The sequence below is a fragment of the Myotis nattereri genome, assembly GCF_964212035.1.
Source record: "Myotis nattereri genome assembly, chromosome: 14".
Classification (NCBI taxonomy): domain Eukaryota; kingdom Metazoa; phylum Chordata; class Mammalia; order Chiroptera; family Vespertilionidae; genus Myotis; species Myotis nattereri.
In genome coordinates this window covers 61,863,820-61,883,660 of record NC_138089.1, presented here as the reverse complement: position 1 = coordinate 61,883,660, position 19,841 = coordinate 61,863,820, and the positions used below count along the sequence as shown (strand labels likewise).

General features: G+C 47.7%; 1 protein-coding gene across 3 annotated transcripts; it reads right to left on the bottom strand.

Moving 5' to 3' along the window:
• Positions 1-590: 590 nt before the first annotated feature.
• Positions 591-18,398, bottom strand: LRRC2 (leucine rich repeat containing 2). Of its 3 annotated transcripts, none has more exons than XR_013996794.1 (10): positions 18,261-18,398; positions 13,151-13,294; positions 11,053-11,260; positions 9,952-10,108; positions 9,502-9,638; positions 7,512-7,657; positions 5,789-5,944; positions 2,730-2,866; positions 1,949-2,099; positions 591-1,167 (listed from the first exon to the last, which is right to left on the bottom strand). XR_013996794.1 is itself a non-coding variant. In XM_081106149.1 (10 exons), exons 3-10 carry the CDS (start codon positions 13,273-13,275, stop codon positions 2,050-2,052), a joined length of 1,116 nt encoding a protein of 371 aa, XP_080962275.1. In that variant the 5' UTR covers positions 13,276-13,294; positions 17,166-17,226; positions 18,261-18,323; the 3' UTR covers positions 591-2,049. The 3 variants fall into 3 exon arrangements, 2 of the variants coding, with proteins under 2 accessions (XP_080962275.1, XP_080962274.1); XM_081106149.1 differs by adding an exon at positions 17,166-17,226 and having other exon boundaries at positions 591-2,099; positions 18,261-18,323; XM_081106148.1 differs by having other exon boundaries at positions 591-2,099.
• Between the last annotated feature and the right edge of the window lie 1,443 nt (positions 18,399-19,841).

Sequence of the window (19,841 nt, the reverse complement as noted above, 5' to 3'; positions counted from 1 at the left end):
CAGCAGCCCTGCTCCCGCTGCTGCTGCTGCATGCGCTGACGGTGCTGGCCCCACTCGCACCGCTGATGGCACGGAGTGAGTGGGGCCAGTGCCAGCAGTGAGTGTGAGCGGGGCCATCGCCGGCAGCAGGTGCAAGCGCCGGGCAGGACCGCGGCACACAGGAGCAGAGAATTTTTAGTAACCACCAGAGGCTCACCTCATGACAGCAACCGGCGCCCTGCTTTGGTCTGGTGCCCCGACTCACCTGCTCCACCATCCCGCTACGGCCGACGCCCACCACGTCCCGCGTGAGCCCCCTGGTGGTCAGCGCACGTCATAGCGACCAGTTGTTCGGTTGTTCCACCGTTTGGTCTATTTGCATATTACGGTTTTATATATATAGATTCTTAAGAAACATAACAAAGGTAGCATAACCTTGACAACTCTCACACTCCGCTGTGTCTCTTGTGTCCCTCCTCACATGGAGAAGAGGGGGGTGTGTATGGGGGGAGATAGTAGGCCCCAGGGTTTGTTCCCAGGACTGCAGCAACTCCTGTGCCTCCAATGTCTTTAGTGCAAAAGTACCTTTTTTTTTTTTTTTTTTTTTTTTTACAAGAGTGGCTCATTACCTTGTTGGTCTTGCATAACTGGGCAAGCCAAAAGCTCTCCTTCTAACATAGCTTGCCTGACACAGGATCCCACAACTGAGGGTCTAGTAGATGAACTCTCCCACACCAGTGGCAGAGGAACAGGAAACGTGTCCTCCAGCAGTGGGGCTTTAGGTACTACAGGCTCTACTTCAGGAGGAGGGGGTGGTGGTAGTTCCTCCTGGTGTTCTGTAGGCTTTTGATCCTCGATATGAAGTGGGCATAGTGCAGCTTGAACAAGAACCCACATAGTTAATGATGTCAAGGACACTCGCTTTCCCTGGGCCTGACTTTTTTTTAAATTCCTGCCCACTTGTTCCCAGAGATAACTGGGCCCCACTTGACTCATATATTGCTGCTGTTCGGCGGGCAGCTGCTGTCCCACTGTGAAACTTTAGCTGAGAAGCAATTCCCTCGAACATGGAAATCTCCAGCAGGCTCGTGACTTACTGTGCAGTTACTTTTGTTTTTGAGGTTTCCGCTGTGTCTCGTGTGTTCCTCCTCACATGGGGCACCACTTGCTGGGGCTGACCAGCAGACCCTGATCACCGACAGATGAATGATTACTCTGACATACAATTGCTGTGAAAGAGAGGGCTAAGGGACTGCTTGGCTAGAGAAACCAAACAGCCCTGTTTGCCTACCTCCTCAGCTTTTATTTTAACAACAGCTTGAACTAAAATTAACTGTTAGATACTATCAGAAGGGTAAGCATCCTTGAGAAGACACTGTGTCCTTTAGGTAAGGACATCTACAGACTAAGCATAAAGATTCCAATAAACACCCGGGGGCTCAGACTTGTTTGGAAAAGTCAAGGCAGTGGCAGATGCCTTCAGCCAACTCCCCCTGGAGGTTCTGACCTTTCGGAGTTTCCTCCTTACAAATTTTCTAACCAAGTCCCGTGCTTCCCCACACCCACACTTGCAATTTAAAGCATACGGTAATAGCAATTCGTATAAACCCAAGGACAATTATTCTCAGTAAAAGAAACAATGCATTAAAACTTCTTCAAAATCACAAAATAAACTCTCATCTGAATTCACCCAATAGAAATGCTCTCTCATTTCTGCCCCTCTATCGCTTGATGCCTAAAAACAACACAACTTCAGAATTTGGTCTAAGTTACAATTTTTAAAAATAATGCATTTATAAACTATTAAATGTGCATTATTTGGAAACAAGTGTATGCAAATGAACCTTTAACTTTCAATCTATAAACACACTGATCAATTCACCAGTCCACAGAGAAAAGTTTTCATATACTTGGAATTTGAAAGTCATTTTCCTGAAGTTACAACCTGGCTTTTAGGCTTGGTTACAACCTGCTTAAGCATAAGCCATTACTCCTACAGGACACGGCCCACAGCACGAAGATTCGCAGCTGCACAGACAGGGAGATTCTGCGGTCTTCTGATGGATGGCATCAGAGCTGAAGGCTAAAAGACACTTTGGTGGTATAGCTGGGAACAGATTCTGTAACAATAGGAAAACATATACTCAGCCATTCTCTGTTCCATTATGGTGTGTGACTACATGATCAGAAGAACAGGACTACTGCCTTCTTTCTGTTTATGCATCCTGTGACAGGAGGCACGCTGGAAATCGCACTTTCCCGCACCTCCGCCCTCTGTGCGCTCAAACTAAATGGGCTGAGCTGCCAGTCTGCCATCTTGTGCTTTCCATTCTGTGATTTCGATGTGGGCACGCCTTGATTTATGAGAGATGGCTTTTTCTAACATTGAATTTAAATGGGTTTTGAAATAGAATCTTATTATCCCATTAAGTAGGATACTGTTGTCAATGTCATTTAGTTAAAAACATGTACAATTAGCAATGCAACAACCCTCACGCTGTAAGTATATGTTTCTCTGTAAGATAGTCGATGGTGTATCACACATTCAAGTGCACTAGGCAAAGCAAGTATTTTAAGGAAAGGTATCTTTTGTTTTTGGTAAATGGAAAGGTAATTTAGGAAGTAAACTGCCCCGAACCAATTAACTTTTGTCAATTTTACTTTTATCAATAAATCATGTATGTAAGTATGGCATGAGTTAATGGAATTTTGTATATTCATTTAAAATGTTTTAAATATGAGTAACCTACCTCTTTCTTTAAGATCTTCAATATAGGCTCTCATAAATTCTTTATCAAAGTGTTGACGATCTTGTTCACTTTCCCTCATTTCTTCACCATCTTGACACTGAATATTATCAATGGGATTGTCCATAAGGTTTACAAATCTATTCAAGAAAATATGGACAATATCACATTTTCCCTTGTGCATTCTGAACTGCAAAATTCCTCCCATGAGAAGTCAACCTTTGTTGTCCTAAACCCCAAGTTCTCACTTATTCTTGAAAGTCACAGTTGACCACAAAATTATCACCACCAGTGGATTCCACTGTGGAACAATCCATCAGGGTTATGGAATCAGTATTCAGGCAGAGACTGTCCAGAGGCCTGATGGGGAGATGAGAGCTACTCAGCCACAGAGAGAGGGCGATGGGCAAGAGCTTCTCTCAGTCAGATCCTTAAAACTGTACGATGCCTTCCGGGGCCTGGTATTACTCCCAGTTAGTGACATCTTGTTTTTCATTTGTTGAAATTGATGGGGTTGACACTGGTCAACATGAACATATAGGTTTCATGTGTGCATGTCTATGTTACAAAATTTGTATATTGCACCGTGTGCCCACCACCCAAGTCAGATCTTTTCTGGGATATAAACTGAAACTTACGAACACAAACAGCTGTCTGAGGGTTGTCAGAGGGAAGGACACCAACTCTTAAACCAGGCTTAACTAAAAAGAACTCAGGTAAAATCCCCAAAAAGGAGGTATTTCTACAAAATAAACTGACAAACAAAAAAGATCCAGAGACACTGAAGCAGAAGGGGTGGGGGGAGAGATTAATCAATGAGCTGATATGCATATATGCATCGCCCATGGACAGGAAACAGTGCAGGGAAGACTGGGGAGGGGGAGAGAGCTGAGTGGAGGGGTCAATGGGGGGAGAAAAGGGGGCATCTGTAATATTTTCAACAATAATGATAAATTTTAAAAAGAAAAATATCCTCAGGTAAGGATTAACACACACACACACACACACACACACACACAAAGAAATGAGTATTTAATGAGTGAATAAATGGATAAATGTTTGTTTTACAGTTTTATTTGGGGAGAGGTTGGGCATTTTTATATCTTTAAAGGGATGGTAACTAAGAGATAGTGGTATTTAGGTAAATGGACCCTTAAAAAACATACCAGGGCCCTGGCCGGTTTGGCTCAGTGGATAGAGCGTCCTCCTGGGGACTGAAGGGTCCCGGGTTTGATTCTGGTCAAGGGCACATGCCCAGATTACTGGCTTGATCCCCAATAGGGGCCATGCAAGAGGCAGCTGATCAATGATTCTCTCTCATCAATGATGTTTCTATCTCTTTTTCTCTCCCCATTTCTCTCTGAAATTAATAAAAATATATTTAAAAAACAAAACAAAATAAAAAAAGACATAACAGGGTTGGTCCTATTTTATAAAATGTCTTAGGCTTCTGCTGCCTGGGCTGCAGAATGGAATCTATTTCTGAATTTTCTGTAATTGGCACCATGCTGGGAGCACTGCACGTCCTCAATAAATATTCAGATTTTTTTAAAAAGGTGTTTCCTAGATGAGTTACTGCTAAGGAAAAAGTAGTTAAGTGAAAGAAACTAAAATGGCATTTGGTCTTTTGTCTTCACAATTTTAAAAGATGTTTTCAGTGAAAATGATATAATTATTTAGGAAATCCCTCAAAGCCTCTTTGGTTGCAACGGCAGGCCCTGCAGTCTTAGCACTGTTAGCTCGTGGAAGGAGGAACAAATGAGGCCAGAATGGTGCTCATCTGCACACCAGGTGGCTGAGCTGGCTGGTTCCAGCACCCAGTGACGGAAGTCAGCAGCTTTTAAAGGACTTTTGGCGGGCTTTTTTCTGGACAGAGACTCCTTTATGCACACCCAGAGGGGAGATAATGGAAAGTGGCCACCACAATGAAATGTGATCTTCAGCAAAGAGAATGTCTATAGTGAAATGACCTGATCAGTTCAGTTGCTGGATCAAACCTAACAAAAATCATTCTAACTAGTTTTAGAAAATTATATGCAATAAGTACATGTGGCTTATCCACACACATCTGTCATATTTTAGCATATGTTTTCTCCATTCATTGTATTTAATGTCTAAATATAGAGAAAGCAAAAAGGTTTCAATTCTTATCTAGATCCACTCAATTTTTCCTTTGCAATCTTTCATTGCATTAATTGTTATTGTCTTTCCCTACCCCCAAAACAATCTGCCTATATTTCATCATTTTTCATTTTTTAATCAAAGTAAGTCACCATACATATTTTAAATTTTGAACAATGAAATGGTACTTTTTATTTAAAGCAGGAGTCTCTTGCCCTCCCCTTTGTTACCCCAGAACCCCAAGGCAATCTTTCATTGGTCAGTCACTGTTTTTGTTGGGGGCAGAAATATTAATCATGCTCAGTTAACCATGATTGTTCTGTTCTCATTAGAGAAGGCACATTCTGATCAGCTGGGAGTTGTACACCTGGGATATGGGAGTTAACCTGGGAATGAAGTCCATTCTCCTTTTCCAAGAACTGCTTATCATCATGGAAAGATTAACAACCTTATTGCCTAGAGTCTAGACAATGGAATCCCAGGCATCTGGCCCACTGTGCCTTCAACCAGCATGTAGATTGCATAGAAATCCTCTGAGTTCTACCTCCTCATGTTACTGTCCAAAAACTTCAAAATCCTGTAAAAAGCATCAGAACTCCCATGAACTGGGATCTGACACAGGACCTCAGGCTCCAGACGCCCCTCGCTCCTTACCTTGTGTCTAAACATGTCTCTACTGAACGTGTCTCTACGAGGATCTCTGGTCTACTCACTTTCAAAGTTATTTTTTAAATAATTTTTTTATTGATTTCAGAGAGGACAGAAACATCAATGATGAGAGAGAATCATTGATCAGCTGCCTCCTGCACGCCCCCTACTGGGGATGGAGCCTGCATACCCAGCATGTGTCCTGACTGGGAATCGAACCTCGAACCTCGACCTCCTGGTTCATAGATCGATGCTCAGCCGCTGAGCCACGCGGCTGGCAGTGGTCTACTCACTTTAAAGGTGTGGAGGAGTCACAGAGGGCCGTCGGGATCTCCACCAGATGGTCCCCACTGACGACTAACAAAGTGAGCTTCTTCAGGTTAAGCAGGGCGTAGGGGAGGTAGGTCAGCTTGTTCTTATACAGGAGAAACGTCCGCAGCTCCTCCAGCCTAAGAGGACGGAAAAGGGATCAGAGCACAAGGACTCAGCTTCCCAGCAAAGAACACTAGAGGGAACCACCCACCAGTCCCAGCAGGAAATCACGAACTAGTTTATCTTTTATATGTGACCCTTATGAGAAAAAAACTAGTTTTAGAAATTAAACAAATTCCTACCAGGTGACACAATTTGTGTTTATTTTTTATTTTTTTACTGACTTCATTGCCGACTGAAGACACAGATACAGCAGCAGCATAAGCACATTGCACAGTATGCAGTAGGGGGCCTAAAAAAATCAGCATATCCTTCCAATATGGATGTCTATCCGCTACACTGTACACCCGAAACTAATACAAAGCAGTGTTCAATGCAAACTGTAATCGAAAAACTTTAAAAAATCAATATATTCCTCCCAGGGTCTGCCTCATTCCAAGGGTGAATAGGGCACGGGAAAGAAGTTATGAAAATAAACAAATTTCAGCCAATGTTTCCTTTTGTAGATCTTGAGAGTACTGTTATTCCTCTCTCATCGTATTTTCTAACTTTACAGTAGGAAGAAGTCTGTGGAGAATAGGAAATGAGCCGATGATGCTCCAGTGCATTTTACTCTGGTTTCCGTTTTATTCTAACTCGGCGGCTCCCTCTTCAGTTTTTTCTTTCATCCATTTGCATAAACTTGACAGACCCCATAAATATTCCACAAAGTTCCCTATCTCAAACCAAAGCAGTTACCCTTAACACTCACAGACTGAGAAAGCATCGCTACACATCAGATGTACCAGGAGCAGAAAACAGAAACAGGAGGTGGCCTTCAGACGAGACCACTTTTGGTGTCTTATGCTACTTTCTAAAGAAGGTGGCAGATTTCAGGAGGCCAGAGATTTTGTTTCATTCACAACTTTAAACCCAACCTGCCATATAGGCGACTAATAACATTGGCGGAATGAATGAATGAATGATATGTGATTCAGTGTAACAGTTATTTCTAAACATGAAATAGCTACAAGGATATAATTTGAAAACCTTAATAAGCATCCCAATTCTGTTTGAAAGATTATGTATAATAAATCAATAAGTGAAACTAGTAAGAATTACCCTGATATCCTAAACACGGAGTGATATATTTCTATTCCATATGTAATACTTTTACTTTTCTACTTCTGTGGAGGAAAGGAAAGTGGATGATGCCATTCTATTGGGGACCGAAGTAAAGTTCACCAAAACAAGAAAGATTTGTTCACATGAACCTATACAGGTAGGCAAAAGTAGGTTTACAGTTGCTCATATGAAAAACAATACAATAATTATTAAATAATATAAGAATTGTGTTTTGCATACTCACAACTGTAAACCTGCTTTTGCCCATCCCTGTATATACACATGTACATTACATGTATGATGTAGACTAGACACTGTCTTATTATATAAAGAACCAAACTCATTTCCCAGAAACAATAAACTCTGGAGAATTCATTGATTTCAAAGACCATTCATGTGCTATGCAAGTGTAAAATGTTATGGTGTCTAAGATGTTAGTAACTAGTCCATACACCTCGCCTTCAGAATGCAAGTAGCTACCTGTCTATGTCTTGTGGCAGGTCATTCAGGCTATTGTTGCTGATATCCAACCACTGCAAACTGGACATCCTCAGGACACAGATGGGGACACTGGAAAACTTGTTTGCTGAGAGATCTACAAATGTAACTTGCTTCAAATTACTTAACTAGAAAGGAACAACAAAATATTCCAATTACTTCTGTAAGAGAGAGAGTTAAGTTCGACTAATAACTTTTCAACTGGCCGAAACCGGTTTGGCTCAGTGGATAGAGCGTCAGCCTGCGGACTGGAAGGTCCCAGGTTTGATTCCGGTCAAGGGCATGTACCTGGGTTGCGGGCACATCCCTGGTGGGGGATGTGCAGGAGGCGGCTGATCGATGTTTCTCTCTCATCGATGTTTCTGACTCTCTATCTCTCTCCCTTCCTCTCTGTAAAAAATCAATAAAATATATTTTTTAAAAAAAATAACTTTTCAACTGATGTCTCTTCCCAAAGGCATTCCTATGAATATATGCAAAAGAGGTCAAAACAGTATGTTCTGTGGACCACTGTGCAACACACCGGGGGTGCGAAGATAAGTAGCTCACAGTGGCTGCCCTTGAGGACTTGGTGGTTTCATAAGTAAGCGATGCAATTTTATATAGTAAATGGGCAAAACAGTATTCTCAGGGGGTGATGGGAATATCTTAAGACTGAGTTGATAAAATGTTTACTTATTTATTTATTATTTATTTTCAGGGGAAAGCACAAACGCAGTCCCCACGACCACAAAATAGGCAGTCGAGTTCCCCAGATTTGGGGAAATCCCAGGGATCAGCACCTCCGGAGTGCAGTGGGCAAGCCTCGCCCTGGGAAAGCCACCTTCGTGATCACGACGTCTCCCCTGCCAGGTGAGTGTGTGACATGTACACTTATAGCCACTGAATTTTATGGCTGTAAATTACCTCTCAATGAAGCGGGGAAGGCACAAGGAGCAGAGAGCAGCCTCGAGGCCGTGTCCCAGTCCCGATGACAGACCACTTGGACTGGGACTAGGGTGTTGGTGGGAAGGTGCTGGGCAGTGGTCAGACGCTGAGGGCCTGCCCCAGAGGACTGGCTGGCGGCATGGAAGCAAAAAAGGTCAGAGGTGACCTGGCTCGCTTGTCATCTGACCGCGTGAGAGAGGACTGAGCCATTTTCCAAACTGGGGAGGAATGACGCTGTGCAGGGAACCAGGACCTTGGCAGCGTCCCCCCCCCTGGACCACTGTCAGGCATTTGCTGGGGCGAGATGGGTGTGGGTAGAAGCAGCCACCTCCTCCCACACGGAAGCTTTCAGGAAAGGAGATTAGCAGTGTGACCGGCAGCCAGGCCGTGTCCGAACCTTGCCAGCAATACCATTTTTAGCCTGTTCATCGCCTGCAGGACTGTCAGACCCTTATCTCTTCAACACAAGAGGCCTGTTGAGTCTTATTTGGCAATTAAAACCGTTCACTGTCATCTGCTCCATTTTGTCAGGAAATGATTTGAAATCATTTATCCAATGAATACAGACCAAAGGAAACTAATAAATATTTTTCAGTTAATAAATGTCTTAAATCCTATCTGTAGGAATACTTGAGTTACCTACAGTTGTGTTCAGTATATAAATTTTTAAAATTATACCCCCTTTATTTATTTCCAGCTGCTTCTAATGCATTTCACCATTGTGGATAAATAAACCAGGTCTGTATCACAGACAATAGGCATCATATATTAAATAGGCATTAAATACAAATATCTTGCATGAAAACAGGGTTTTTGCCTAGTTTTCCTTTGATGGCATTTCTGAACTGAAACTCAGGTCCTGGCCTAGTGTAAGAACATTTTAAAGACCTTATAATAGCCAGCAGATGGTGATGGCAATGTCAGGAAATTGTGACATAATATAGACGGGTTTCATTTTTCAAAGCTTCTTCCCCATATTATAGACCATTTCATATCATGCACCAAATAAAAATAAATCATCGTGCAGAAATGGTAACTTTCTTACTTCAAAGGGGAGCTCGGTCAATTCTAGATTTCCAGAACAATCCAGTTTCTCGAGGTTCTCACACTCTCCCAGTTCTGGAGGAATGCTCTTCAAATGGTTGAAACTCACGTTGAGTTCTTTCAGGTTCTTCAAACAGCCTGTCACCAGAACAAAGGAAAAAAATGACTATCACAATGACCAAAAGAAAATGAAAAATCCCTGAACACAGCATTGCTCACTCATGAGACTTCTAGATCCTGAGCATCTGGCAAAGGTCTGTATGTGCTGAGTTACACAGGCGGGACCCGGGCGTCACCACCCAAAGGGACACTGTGACCAAGCAGCTCTGCACACAGAGCACGGCCCTGCCTGGCGACTTCCTGGGGTGGGAGGGGGAGCAGTTCTCACGGCAGCCGCACCTGCCCACCGGCTGCCTGCTCACCGGAGGCCTGGTCCTGCTGAGAGACATACCAATTTCAGCCGGAAGATGGGAGATCTGGTTTTTTGGCAGATCCAGAATTCTCATCGCTTGGAAGAGCCTGACATAGGCAGGAAGGGCTTCAATCCGGGTGTGGTTTATGTGCCATTCTTTCAGGTGCGTCTGCTCCTTCAGGGCGTCTGGGAGCTCCTGGGACAGGTGAATGGCAGGGGGGCACTAGGTCCTCAATGTGTCCAAGCGCGCACAAAGCCCAGGAACACGTGTGCTCATTTAAAAAGCCAGAGCGAGAGGTCATGGGAAGTCATGCGCGAGAGTGTCAGAGGTGACTGCCAGCTCCCGGGCGTTTCAGAGAAAGCAGGCCACTGCGGGGGTCATTCACGTCGCAGCAAGAGATCAGCCCAGCTCAGAACTGCCGTGAATTTGTGATATTATTCAAGTGAGGTGCCTGGTCAGCACAGACAAGCTGGCTCACAGCCACAGCCACAACACGCCTTACTGTCTACACATGCCAGTTTAACATCTAAAAATACAGCCTGTCCATGCACCCGACTGTTCGATTTGGCCTGCATTTCCCTGCCTCTGTAGTTGCTTTTCAAAATAACTGATAAACATGTACTCTTTGCCGGGCCGAATTTCTAAGTGTTTTTAAGAGTCTGCAGGAGGGAAAGATGGGCAGGAGACAGAGGACTCCCGACCAGGCTCCGCAGGTGCCCACGGGAGCCACTCCCTGGGCCTTCGTGGAGGAGGAGCCTCGAGAACCTGGTTCAGAGCGGACCTCTCGGTTTCAATTTTTTAAAAATATATTTTATTGATTTCAGAGAGGAAGGGAGAGGGAGAGAGAGAAACATCAATGAGAGAGAATCATTGATTAGCTGTCTCCTGCACACCCACACTGGGGATCAAGCCCACAATCCAGGCATGTGCCCTTGACTGGAATCGAACCCGAGACCCTTCAGTTCCCAGGCCGACACTCCATCCACTGAACCAAACCAGCCAGGGCCAGAGCAGACCCTCTCAAGGTAAGAGCGCTCACCCGCCAAGGCCAAGGCTTTGAGCTCAGCTTAGGGGCCATCAGGACATCAGCGCTGCACTGAGCTGCCACTGGCCGCAGAGACAGGAAAACACGGACTCACCGTCCAGTGCTCTCCCGAAAGCTCAAACACAAACTTGCTGCTGCCTTTGTCCCTGCCCTTGGAAGGCAAGCTCTGCCGTAGAAGGGAGTTCCTCTCGAGCTTGTCCAGCAGCCGCACGCCGGTGTCCACGAAGCCGTCCCTGCAGTAGGCAGCCTGGGGGACGCCTCTCCGGCGGCACTCGGATACGAGGTTCCACTCCTCCTTTATCCTAAAGGCAGGCAGAGGCGCCGTCACTGGGCAGTGCCCTCACCTGCCCGCAGAGGGCACCTGGCACAGGCACAGCCCTCCCCTGGCTGGAAGGGGTGGGGACAGAGGAAACTTAAAACCTCAGGGTTGTGAATTACTAGCAACTTTGTCTTTGAAAAGTTAGAGGAGTTAGACAGAATTCCCGGCTAAGATGTCTCCCAAAGTTACCTACACGTTTGATTAATGATAGTAGGTGGCTAGTATCCTATCCTATTCCTTGGATAGTAGATGGTGCCAACCCAAGTTTTAAAAATGCACAGCCTCAGGAATTTGCTGATCGTTCACGAGCATGTGGATAGAAACACAGAGGCAACACCAGTTTATGAGACACCTGACTACAGAAAGTTCCATCAGCCACCCTGGGAAGTTCTTTCCAGCAGGTGCACCTGTCATCATAAACTCCAGGTGCAGTCAGACGCTGGAGCTGGCTGGGGAGCCCTCAGCACCCCCGTCACCCCCCCCACACACACACACACCCCTCCTCAGCACCTTCTCCTTGGTAACTGTCTGACCTATCGTTCTGCAACTTTCCACACCGATGCCACGTCCCCCAACTTTACTGTAAACTCGTGATGACTGTGGGCCACACCTTGCTGCCCTCTGGGTGGCACAGTGGTTACAGTAGTATTGTGCCTGTGGTGGGCCTTTCTCATTTAGTGTAATATCTGCTTGGAGCCTTCAACAGGCTAACATTCTATGAGGTACAAAACCAAAATTTGTTGTCGTTTTCCTTCAAAACTCTCAGGCACAGACGTTGTCTCAAAATAGGTAGCCCAAGCACCCGGACCCTCCTCGGGACTTGGTGGCGGGGGGATCAAGGCTTCTAGGAGGGGCAATTTTAAAAACAGACTCTGCGTGGCCAGAGGCAGTACAGATGCTAAGTGACAAGTAAAAAGAAGTTCCAACTCTCTGGGACCAGCGCATTATGTAGGGGAAAGGGCTTGGCCAAGCTACTCAGGACCCTCATCCTTGTCTTCCGATTTGGGATGACAGCCACCACCTGAAACAGCCCTATTGGCTTACAGCAGCAGCTGGGTTACCAGGCGTGACCAGAATGGGTGTGAGTTCGATGGGAATAGTTCATAAAAGAACCAAGAATAAAGAGACATCCACACCTTTGCATTTTGTTTTTTAACTTAAAGCCCAGGAATATCACACTTTGCCAACTTGGTGTAGAATGGTTGTGCCCATCGGAATCCCATTCCGCCCTTTATGGAAAAAACAGGCGCCCATACTGCATCCCCAGGAGTCCAGCTGGTTTCTTCACAGGGGATACAAATTACGGAACGCAAAGCACCTGGATGTGCAACTGTCCCCGCTTGTCGACTTTCATCAGCCTTGTGCAGAGTTAATTCGATTGTGTGATTCATATTTATCACAAACACAGTGATAACTCTATTTCGTTTTCATTGACATGAGTTCACATAAGAGCAGTCAGCCTACAAATCACACCACTACCATCAAATAAAATTGGCATCAGCACAAGGAACCCTGCCTGGCACCCAGCTCCTGGGGGAGGCTGACATGCTGACACAGAGCAGCCCGCACCTGGCCCACATGAGCATGGAGAGTCAGGCGGCCCCTGACCCAGAACTGGCTGCACAGAGGACTTTATCGCCTCATCGCCGCCTTCCCTGGGCCCAGCACGGTGCCTGGGTGCATGTGAGTCCCTACAGCTGTGGGTGCTGCTTTATAGAAATCGAATGTTCTTTCTGGGCAACAGCGTGAAGGTTCGGAAGTTCAATAAACAGGTGCAACTGACAGTGAGAAGGCCCCGAAGAAAGACGCCCCCTCCCAACACAGCTCCAGTCTGCCCGGGCCCTGCCTGCTGCGAGCAGCACAGAAAACATACTTTTCCAAGGCGCTTCTCTCCAGCCTCTCCGCCTCCTTCTTCTGCCAAGCTCTGTGCTTCTTGACTCGAGTTTCCCACAAGCCTCTGATGACAGAAATGTCGAATGCGACCACTTTATGTCCCATGTTGGGAGCATAAAATTACCTGTTTAAAAAATATATACATGTATGTCAGCTTCACCCACACACAGAAGGAAGTAGTCTTACCATGAATGTTGAATAGAAACATGAATGAATCAGTTGTCTTAAGTGATGATGAAATGCCTTGTTCATTCAAGGATGTTATTCTGTGCTCATGTTCTTTTTAAAAAAAATTTTTTTTAATTGATTTCAGAGAGGAATGGAGAGGGAGAGATGGAAACACCAATAATGAGAGAGACTCATTGATTGGCTGCCTCCTGCACGCCCTCTAGTAGGGATTGAGCCTGCAACCCGGGCACACGCCCTTGACCAGAATTGAACCCAGGATCCTTGTCTGCAGGCCAACGCTCTATCCACTGAGCTAAACCAGCTAGGGCTGTGCTCATGTTCTTAAGGTCTCTGTGTGACAGTCCAAGTGCAACACTCACCCTAGGGTCACCTCCTCTACAACATATTTATTACAAACATATTCCATTTGACTCAATGGAATTGTGGGTTCCCAGAGCTCCCCGGGCATTCCTCAAGCTCCAAGCTCCCATATTCTACTGAATTTAGCAGCTAATCTTCCCACTAGGTTGTAACATACTCAAGGGTAAGTTTAATGGGTTAATCACAACACACACACACCTGATTGTCCACAGCTGCACACCAGTCACCATTAAGTAACAAAAGCAAACATTGCACAAAGCTCCGAGAGCACTTTCCCCCCTGGGCCTGACCCCACCCAGCCTGGGGACATGTTCCGGGAGCCGCCCCTGCAACATGAAGGAAGCCTCACAAGCAGCTGGTCTCTGTTTAGGCAGATTTCCAAGTGCAAAGAAAATCTGACTCAGGCACGTCTCCGCTCTCACATCTTGGGGAGACTCAGCACAGTGCCTGGCACATAGTAGGCCCTTCATAAATATTTGTCGAATGAGTGAATGAATGAATGAATGAATGTGAATAAAATAATTATATCCAGATTGCTTCCTTCTCAGGCCACTCAATGAGCTTTCTCTCTTTTAACTTTCACAACTCATCTTTGCTGTTCGAGTGATTATTTGATCACTGCAAAGTATTTATCAGGACATAAAAGTGCATGTCCATTCATTCCAATAAGCCAGCGGTTCTCAACCTGTGGGTCGCGACCCCTTTGAGGGTCGAACGACCCTTTCACAGGGGTCACCTAAGACCATTGGAAAACACATATATAATTACATATTGTTTTTGTGATTAATCACTATGCTTTAATTATGTTCAATTTGTAACAATGACAATACATCCTGCATATCAGATTTTTACATTACAATTCATAACAGCAGCAAAATTACAGTTATGAAGTAGCAACGAAAATAATTTTATGGTTGGGGGTCACCACAACATGAGGAACTGCATTAAAGGGCCGCGGCATTAGGAAGGTTGAGAACCACTGCACTAAGCTATGGTTATCTCCCTTATCTGTGTAAAATAACTTTCTAGAGATTGTTTTAAACTGCCTCTGCCTACAGCATCAAAATCTGGCTACATCCATTTCCTGATTTCCACAAACATATGCCAACTTCATGAGATGCCCTGGGCCAGAACCACTCAGCTAAGCCACTCGGACTTCCAACCCTCAGAAACTGTGAGATGACACAAGTTTGCTGTTTGAAGCTGTTAGGTGTTGGGGTGATTTGGTTGGGCAGCAACAAATAACTAACATGGTGGACAGTGAGACGAGAGGCCATTTATAAAAATCAGCCTCATTACAGTGCCATCTGGTGTCTGTACAGCCAGCTGCTTCCTTTGACACATCCACTAGCAAGGTCTCACACAAATCTCAGAGAAACGTGGTTTCTTCTGAACTTACCCACTTAAAATCAATCCATCCCTGGCTGCTTAATCCCCATCTGGAGAGTGACTCCATGTTTACCTGGAGGGCACGTCTTCACACTTTGTTTCCTCACTCTGCTCACCCCTTTGGGGACATGCACACACGCACGTGCGCGCGCACACACACGCTGATGCACACACAGTCTCTCTCACACACACGTCCCTTTCACCACCTAAGTCTTAGTGGGTGTGCGATTCTCATCACCAGTCACATCTGGCCTCAGTTGTGCAAAAACCTCAGCTGGTCACCGGACTTTCCACTCAGCCCCGTCCAATCTGTTCGTCACATGACAGTGACAGCCATTTTCCAAGGAGAACCGGATCGTGCTGCCACCGGACACAAGTCCTCCAGGGACTTCCCTTTGGAACGAGAGGGAGACCCAGCTCCTCACGGCACCCCATAAGCCCCTGGCGTGGTGTGCCAGCCCCTCCCACTCACGCCGACAGCTCTCCTCATGCTTGCCCCTCAGCTGCCCCCCTCAGGCTGTTCACAAGCTCCCCCTGCCTGGACCAGCCATCTGGGAGGCCCCAGATGGGCTCAGAGCCTGGCCCTCAAGTCAGCCCTCCACCCACACACCTGTGCAGGGAACCCTGTGCACAGAGCCCCTTTTCTAGGTGTGTTTCTGTCCCTTGATTCCTGGGAACTCTTCATACCTGGCATTTATGGGCACTCGCTAAACGCAGAAAGACTTGCCCCAAGTTCTCGATCTAGAGGGAGAACAGATGCTGAAAGGGATACATTTAAAGCAGCAGGTAGATTCAACACCAGAGGCTGCGTGCTGCTGTGGGAGCAGGAAGAGGAGGGGCGCTCAAGTGTGTGGGGAGAGGGGATGGGGGTGGTCCTGCAGGAACCGTGAAGAAGGGGAAAAACCTTTCCACGCCCCCCCCACCCGACTGCAGGTGTGTCAGAGTCACTTTACAGAACCACCCTGACCTCAAGCCAGAGGGCATGACTGAGAACATGTCCCCTGGCACTGAACACGCTCTCCACTCAGCAGTCGATAGGCCAGGACTCCAGGCAGGAGGGGGGCTGCTGGTCACCTTGGCCTCTCCTTTCTTGTCAAATGATAAACTGGCCTGGCCGGGGTGGCTCAGCTGGTTGGGCGTCGTCCAGTGCACTGGTTTGATTCCCGGTCAGGGCACATGCCCAGGTTTCAGGCTCGATCCCCAGTAGGGGGTGTGCAGGAGGCAGCTGTTCAATATTTCTCTCTCACATCAATGTCTCTCTCTCACATGGGTCTCTCTAACTCTCTTCCTCTCCCTTCCTCTCTATAAAGTCAATAAAAAAATCTATTTTTAAAAATGATAAACTAGATTGGGGGTGTGTGGGGGGCAGGGTTAGCATCTGAGAGGACCTGAGTGGGAAGGACCTGGGGAGTCTGGGAGGAGAACAAGCGAAGTCCACAATCCAGGTGCCAAGCCTTCCTGGTGCCCCTCTTTGAGGTCAGGAGAGGGTCAGGGGGAAGATGGGAGAGGGGAGCAAAGCTGGTGTCAGAAGGTCCCCTGAACCAGCTGTCGGGGGAGAGGCCTGGCCCCCCTCCTCCCTGCCTGACCTTGGGGTCCCCAGGGCACCTCCTCCCCTTGGGCAGGCCGGCTCCAGGCCTCCCAGATATCTGCCCGAGGGAAGGACAGTGACCAGTGGGAATTTCCGGGGACACCAGATACAGTGGGGACCGGAGGGCAGACAGGGGCTTCAGTGGCACAAATTCCATTCTGTCCTCACGTAAGGCCACTGCCTGGACCCCAGAGGGAGTTTTCTGATAGCAAGTGTGGGGTACGTAGGGGCTCACTATTCAAGTGAGGTCAGTAGAGTCACAATACATCAACCAAGCTCTGAATTAAATACATGTTCTGTCACATGATCAGGATTTCCCTGGGGCACCCCTTACTTTTATTGTAATCTGCTAAGCTAGCAATGGGGATGGGGGCCCTTGGCTGCAGTGGGATTAAGAGGACAGCTCGGTGGGCTGCCCAGCCCAGAGTCCTGCCTCCTGGTTACTGCTGCATGTCCCCAAGACGGTCACCTCAGCTCTCTGAACCTCGGGTTCTCATCCGGACACGGGGTGGAACAGCAGCGCTCAGCTCCTAGGATTGGTGAGAGGATCACGCATAATCGTGTCAAGTGCTTAAGACAGTACCCGACACCTAGTAAAGCTCAAAAAAGGTCACTTATTTAAAAAATAGAAATCAAGATGGACATTGTTCCCAACTAAGTATAAGATACAAATGAGGGGAGCATCGGGCCTAGGCGTTGTCTGCACCCCCATGGCTCCAGAGGCTGGGGGAGCAGCCCCAGGTGTGGGGAGGGCTGGGCCAGCAGGACCGCAGCACAGCTGAGCTGCCTACAGAGGCCAGGCTCTCCTCTGGGAGTCCCATCACTTTTTAAAAAAGATTTTTAGAGAGAGGAAGAGGGAAGGGGGGGGGGGAGAGGGAGGGGGGGAGAGAGAGAGAGAGAGAGAGAGAGAGAGAGGCTCCACAGGCCGCCCCCTGCACACCCCACACTGGGGATGGAGCCCCAAACCCAGGCCTGTGCTCTGCCCGGGAATCCAGCCATAACCTCCTGGTTCACAGGCCGATGCTCAACCACTGAGCGCCCGGGGCTGAGGCAGGCACATCTGACTCACCTGGAGCCCGACCCTTAGTGCATGGAGGCCGCTCAACCGCTGAGCCACACGGGCCAGGGCTCCGGCCCTGTTCACCCGCCCAACACCCCCCCCCGCCCCCCCTCCATCCCCAACCCCCGCCCCCCGCCGCCGGGGCAGGTGCCACTCATCCCTTCAGGGCACTGAGGACTCAGGCGGAGCTGCCCTCTCTCCGGACGGCACCTGGGACCACAGAGGTGTGAGCTGGGCCTTGGGCTCAGGGCGGGGCGCTGGGGGTGCCACTAACCAGGAGCGGGAGTGGCAGCCGCCCGGCCCCCGCCCCACCCCCGTCCTTTGGGGGGTTCACCCCGTCCTGCCAGGCACAGCGGGAGGATGTAAACAAAGAGCGCTGCCGCCACCCTCCCGGCAGGTGCCGCCCTCCGGCCCCGCCACCCCCGGGTTCAGGAGCAGCCGCTCGCCCGCCCCGCCCCCCCTCGCCCCCCTCCCCCCACGCAGCCCCCCGCGACGGCCCCCTACCCGTGACTCCGCCGCCGAGCCCGCCGCCCGCGGCTCTGTCTGCGCGCCGAGCACGTGACCTGCAGCCCGGAGGCCGCGAACCTGAGCCGCGGGCCACGCGCTGCGGGCGCTGCTGTCTCTGCCGCGTGACTCAGCCGCGGGGCGGGCGGGGTGGGCGGGGCGGGGCGGGCCGCGCGGGGCGTGGCGGGCGTGGTGGGCCGCGCGGGGCGGGGCGGGCCGCGCGGGGCGGGGCGGGCCGCGCGGGGCGGGGCGGGCCGCGCGGGGCGGGGCGGGGCGGGGCGGGCCGCGCAGGGCGCCAGAGCTGGACGCGGGAGGTCGGACCCGCGCCCCCTGCACCTCGGGCCGGTGGCGGGGCTGCGGACGCACGAAAGGCTCAGGGTGTGGCCTGAAACAGGCCCGAAGGGGAAGGGACAGGGTGGGCTCAGCCCCCCGCTAGGGGGCGCCCCAAGCGATGAGAGCCCGGCGACCCAGGGATGGATTCTTTTCAATGTGTGAAGCAACCGGTGTGGAAGGTCTTGAATTTTTATTCTTCCGTGTTGTCCCCCTCCCCCCTTTTAATTCCCTAACACGTATGTGAGTTTAGGTCCTCTTTAGAGATTTTACCAACTGGGAAAGTATGATTTGTTCATAATCCAACACTGTGACAATTTGACTATTAGTTGATCATCAGGAATTGTGCATCCCCGCCTCAGCCCACGCAACCCCCACCCTCATGGCAACACTCCTCATACACCTTTGCCCTGAACAGAAAAATAATGTTGTTTATAGGTCGGCGCTCAACCATTGAGCCACACCAGCTGGGCCAGAAAAACAATATTGTAGCTCTTATTACAAAATGGTTTGATTTTGAAAGTACCATTTTCTATTAGTTGACATTTATAATTGCTGACACTTGTACTCAAATTACCATTTTACATTGTATACTAAGTTGGTGGGGTGCAAAAAACCTGTGATTATATTAAATCGGACCTCTAAAGTGCTGGATGTGCTTCTTACTACTTAGAATAGAATGTTTGTATTACTTTTTTCTTTCATTTTTTTCTTTCTTCTGTTTTTATTATTTTTTTCTCTTTTGATAAGCAATGTAAGTTGCCTATTTAGTAACTAATGTTTGGTTTGGTTTTTGCTTTGTTTTGTTTTGGGTTTTTTTGTGGTATTTTAAACTAAAGAATATAAATGGAAAAAGTAGTTTCAGTTCAGATATTGCTTAAATACAATTTCAATTTATGAGAGCTAAATATTCAAAAACAATCATATTTAAGTGGAAAAATTTTTTCCCCATAAATGCATTCAAAATTCTAAATGCAGTGGGATGCTTTGATGATGCTAATATGGGAGAAGTGGCCGTTGTATGGCCCAGGCTCCCTCGATTCTAACATGCACCCAAATAGCATGCAAATAAAATTTAGTAAATAAAAATGCTTTCAGGCACATTTCAATCTCAGATAAACAACAAATAATTTTTATATGTCTCAAATAGTGCATGTCATACTTATACCAAAAAAAAAAATTGTTGCTTATCTGAAATTTAATGATAACTAGGTGTCCTGTATTTTATCTGGAAACCCTCCACCCAACCAC

What these genes read in the sequence shown, in the direction of transcription:
- LRRC2 (XM_081106148.1), bottom strand. Translation starts at nt 13,275, where the DNA reads ATGGGACATAAAGTGGTCGCATTCGACATTTCTGTCATCAGAGGCTTG. An exon ending in GAGAGAAGCGCCTTGGAAAA is followed by an intron (nt 11,261 to 13,150) that starts GTATGTTTTCTG and finishes GCCTGCCTTTAG; the next exon opens with GATAAAGGAGGAGTGGAACC. An exon ending in TGAAGATCTTAAAGAAAGAG is followed by an intron (nt 2,100 to 2,729) that starts GTAGGTTACTCA and finishes CTATTGTTACAG; the next exon opens with AATCTGTTCCCAGCTATACC.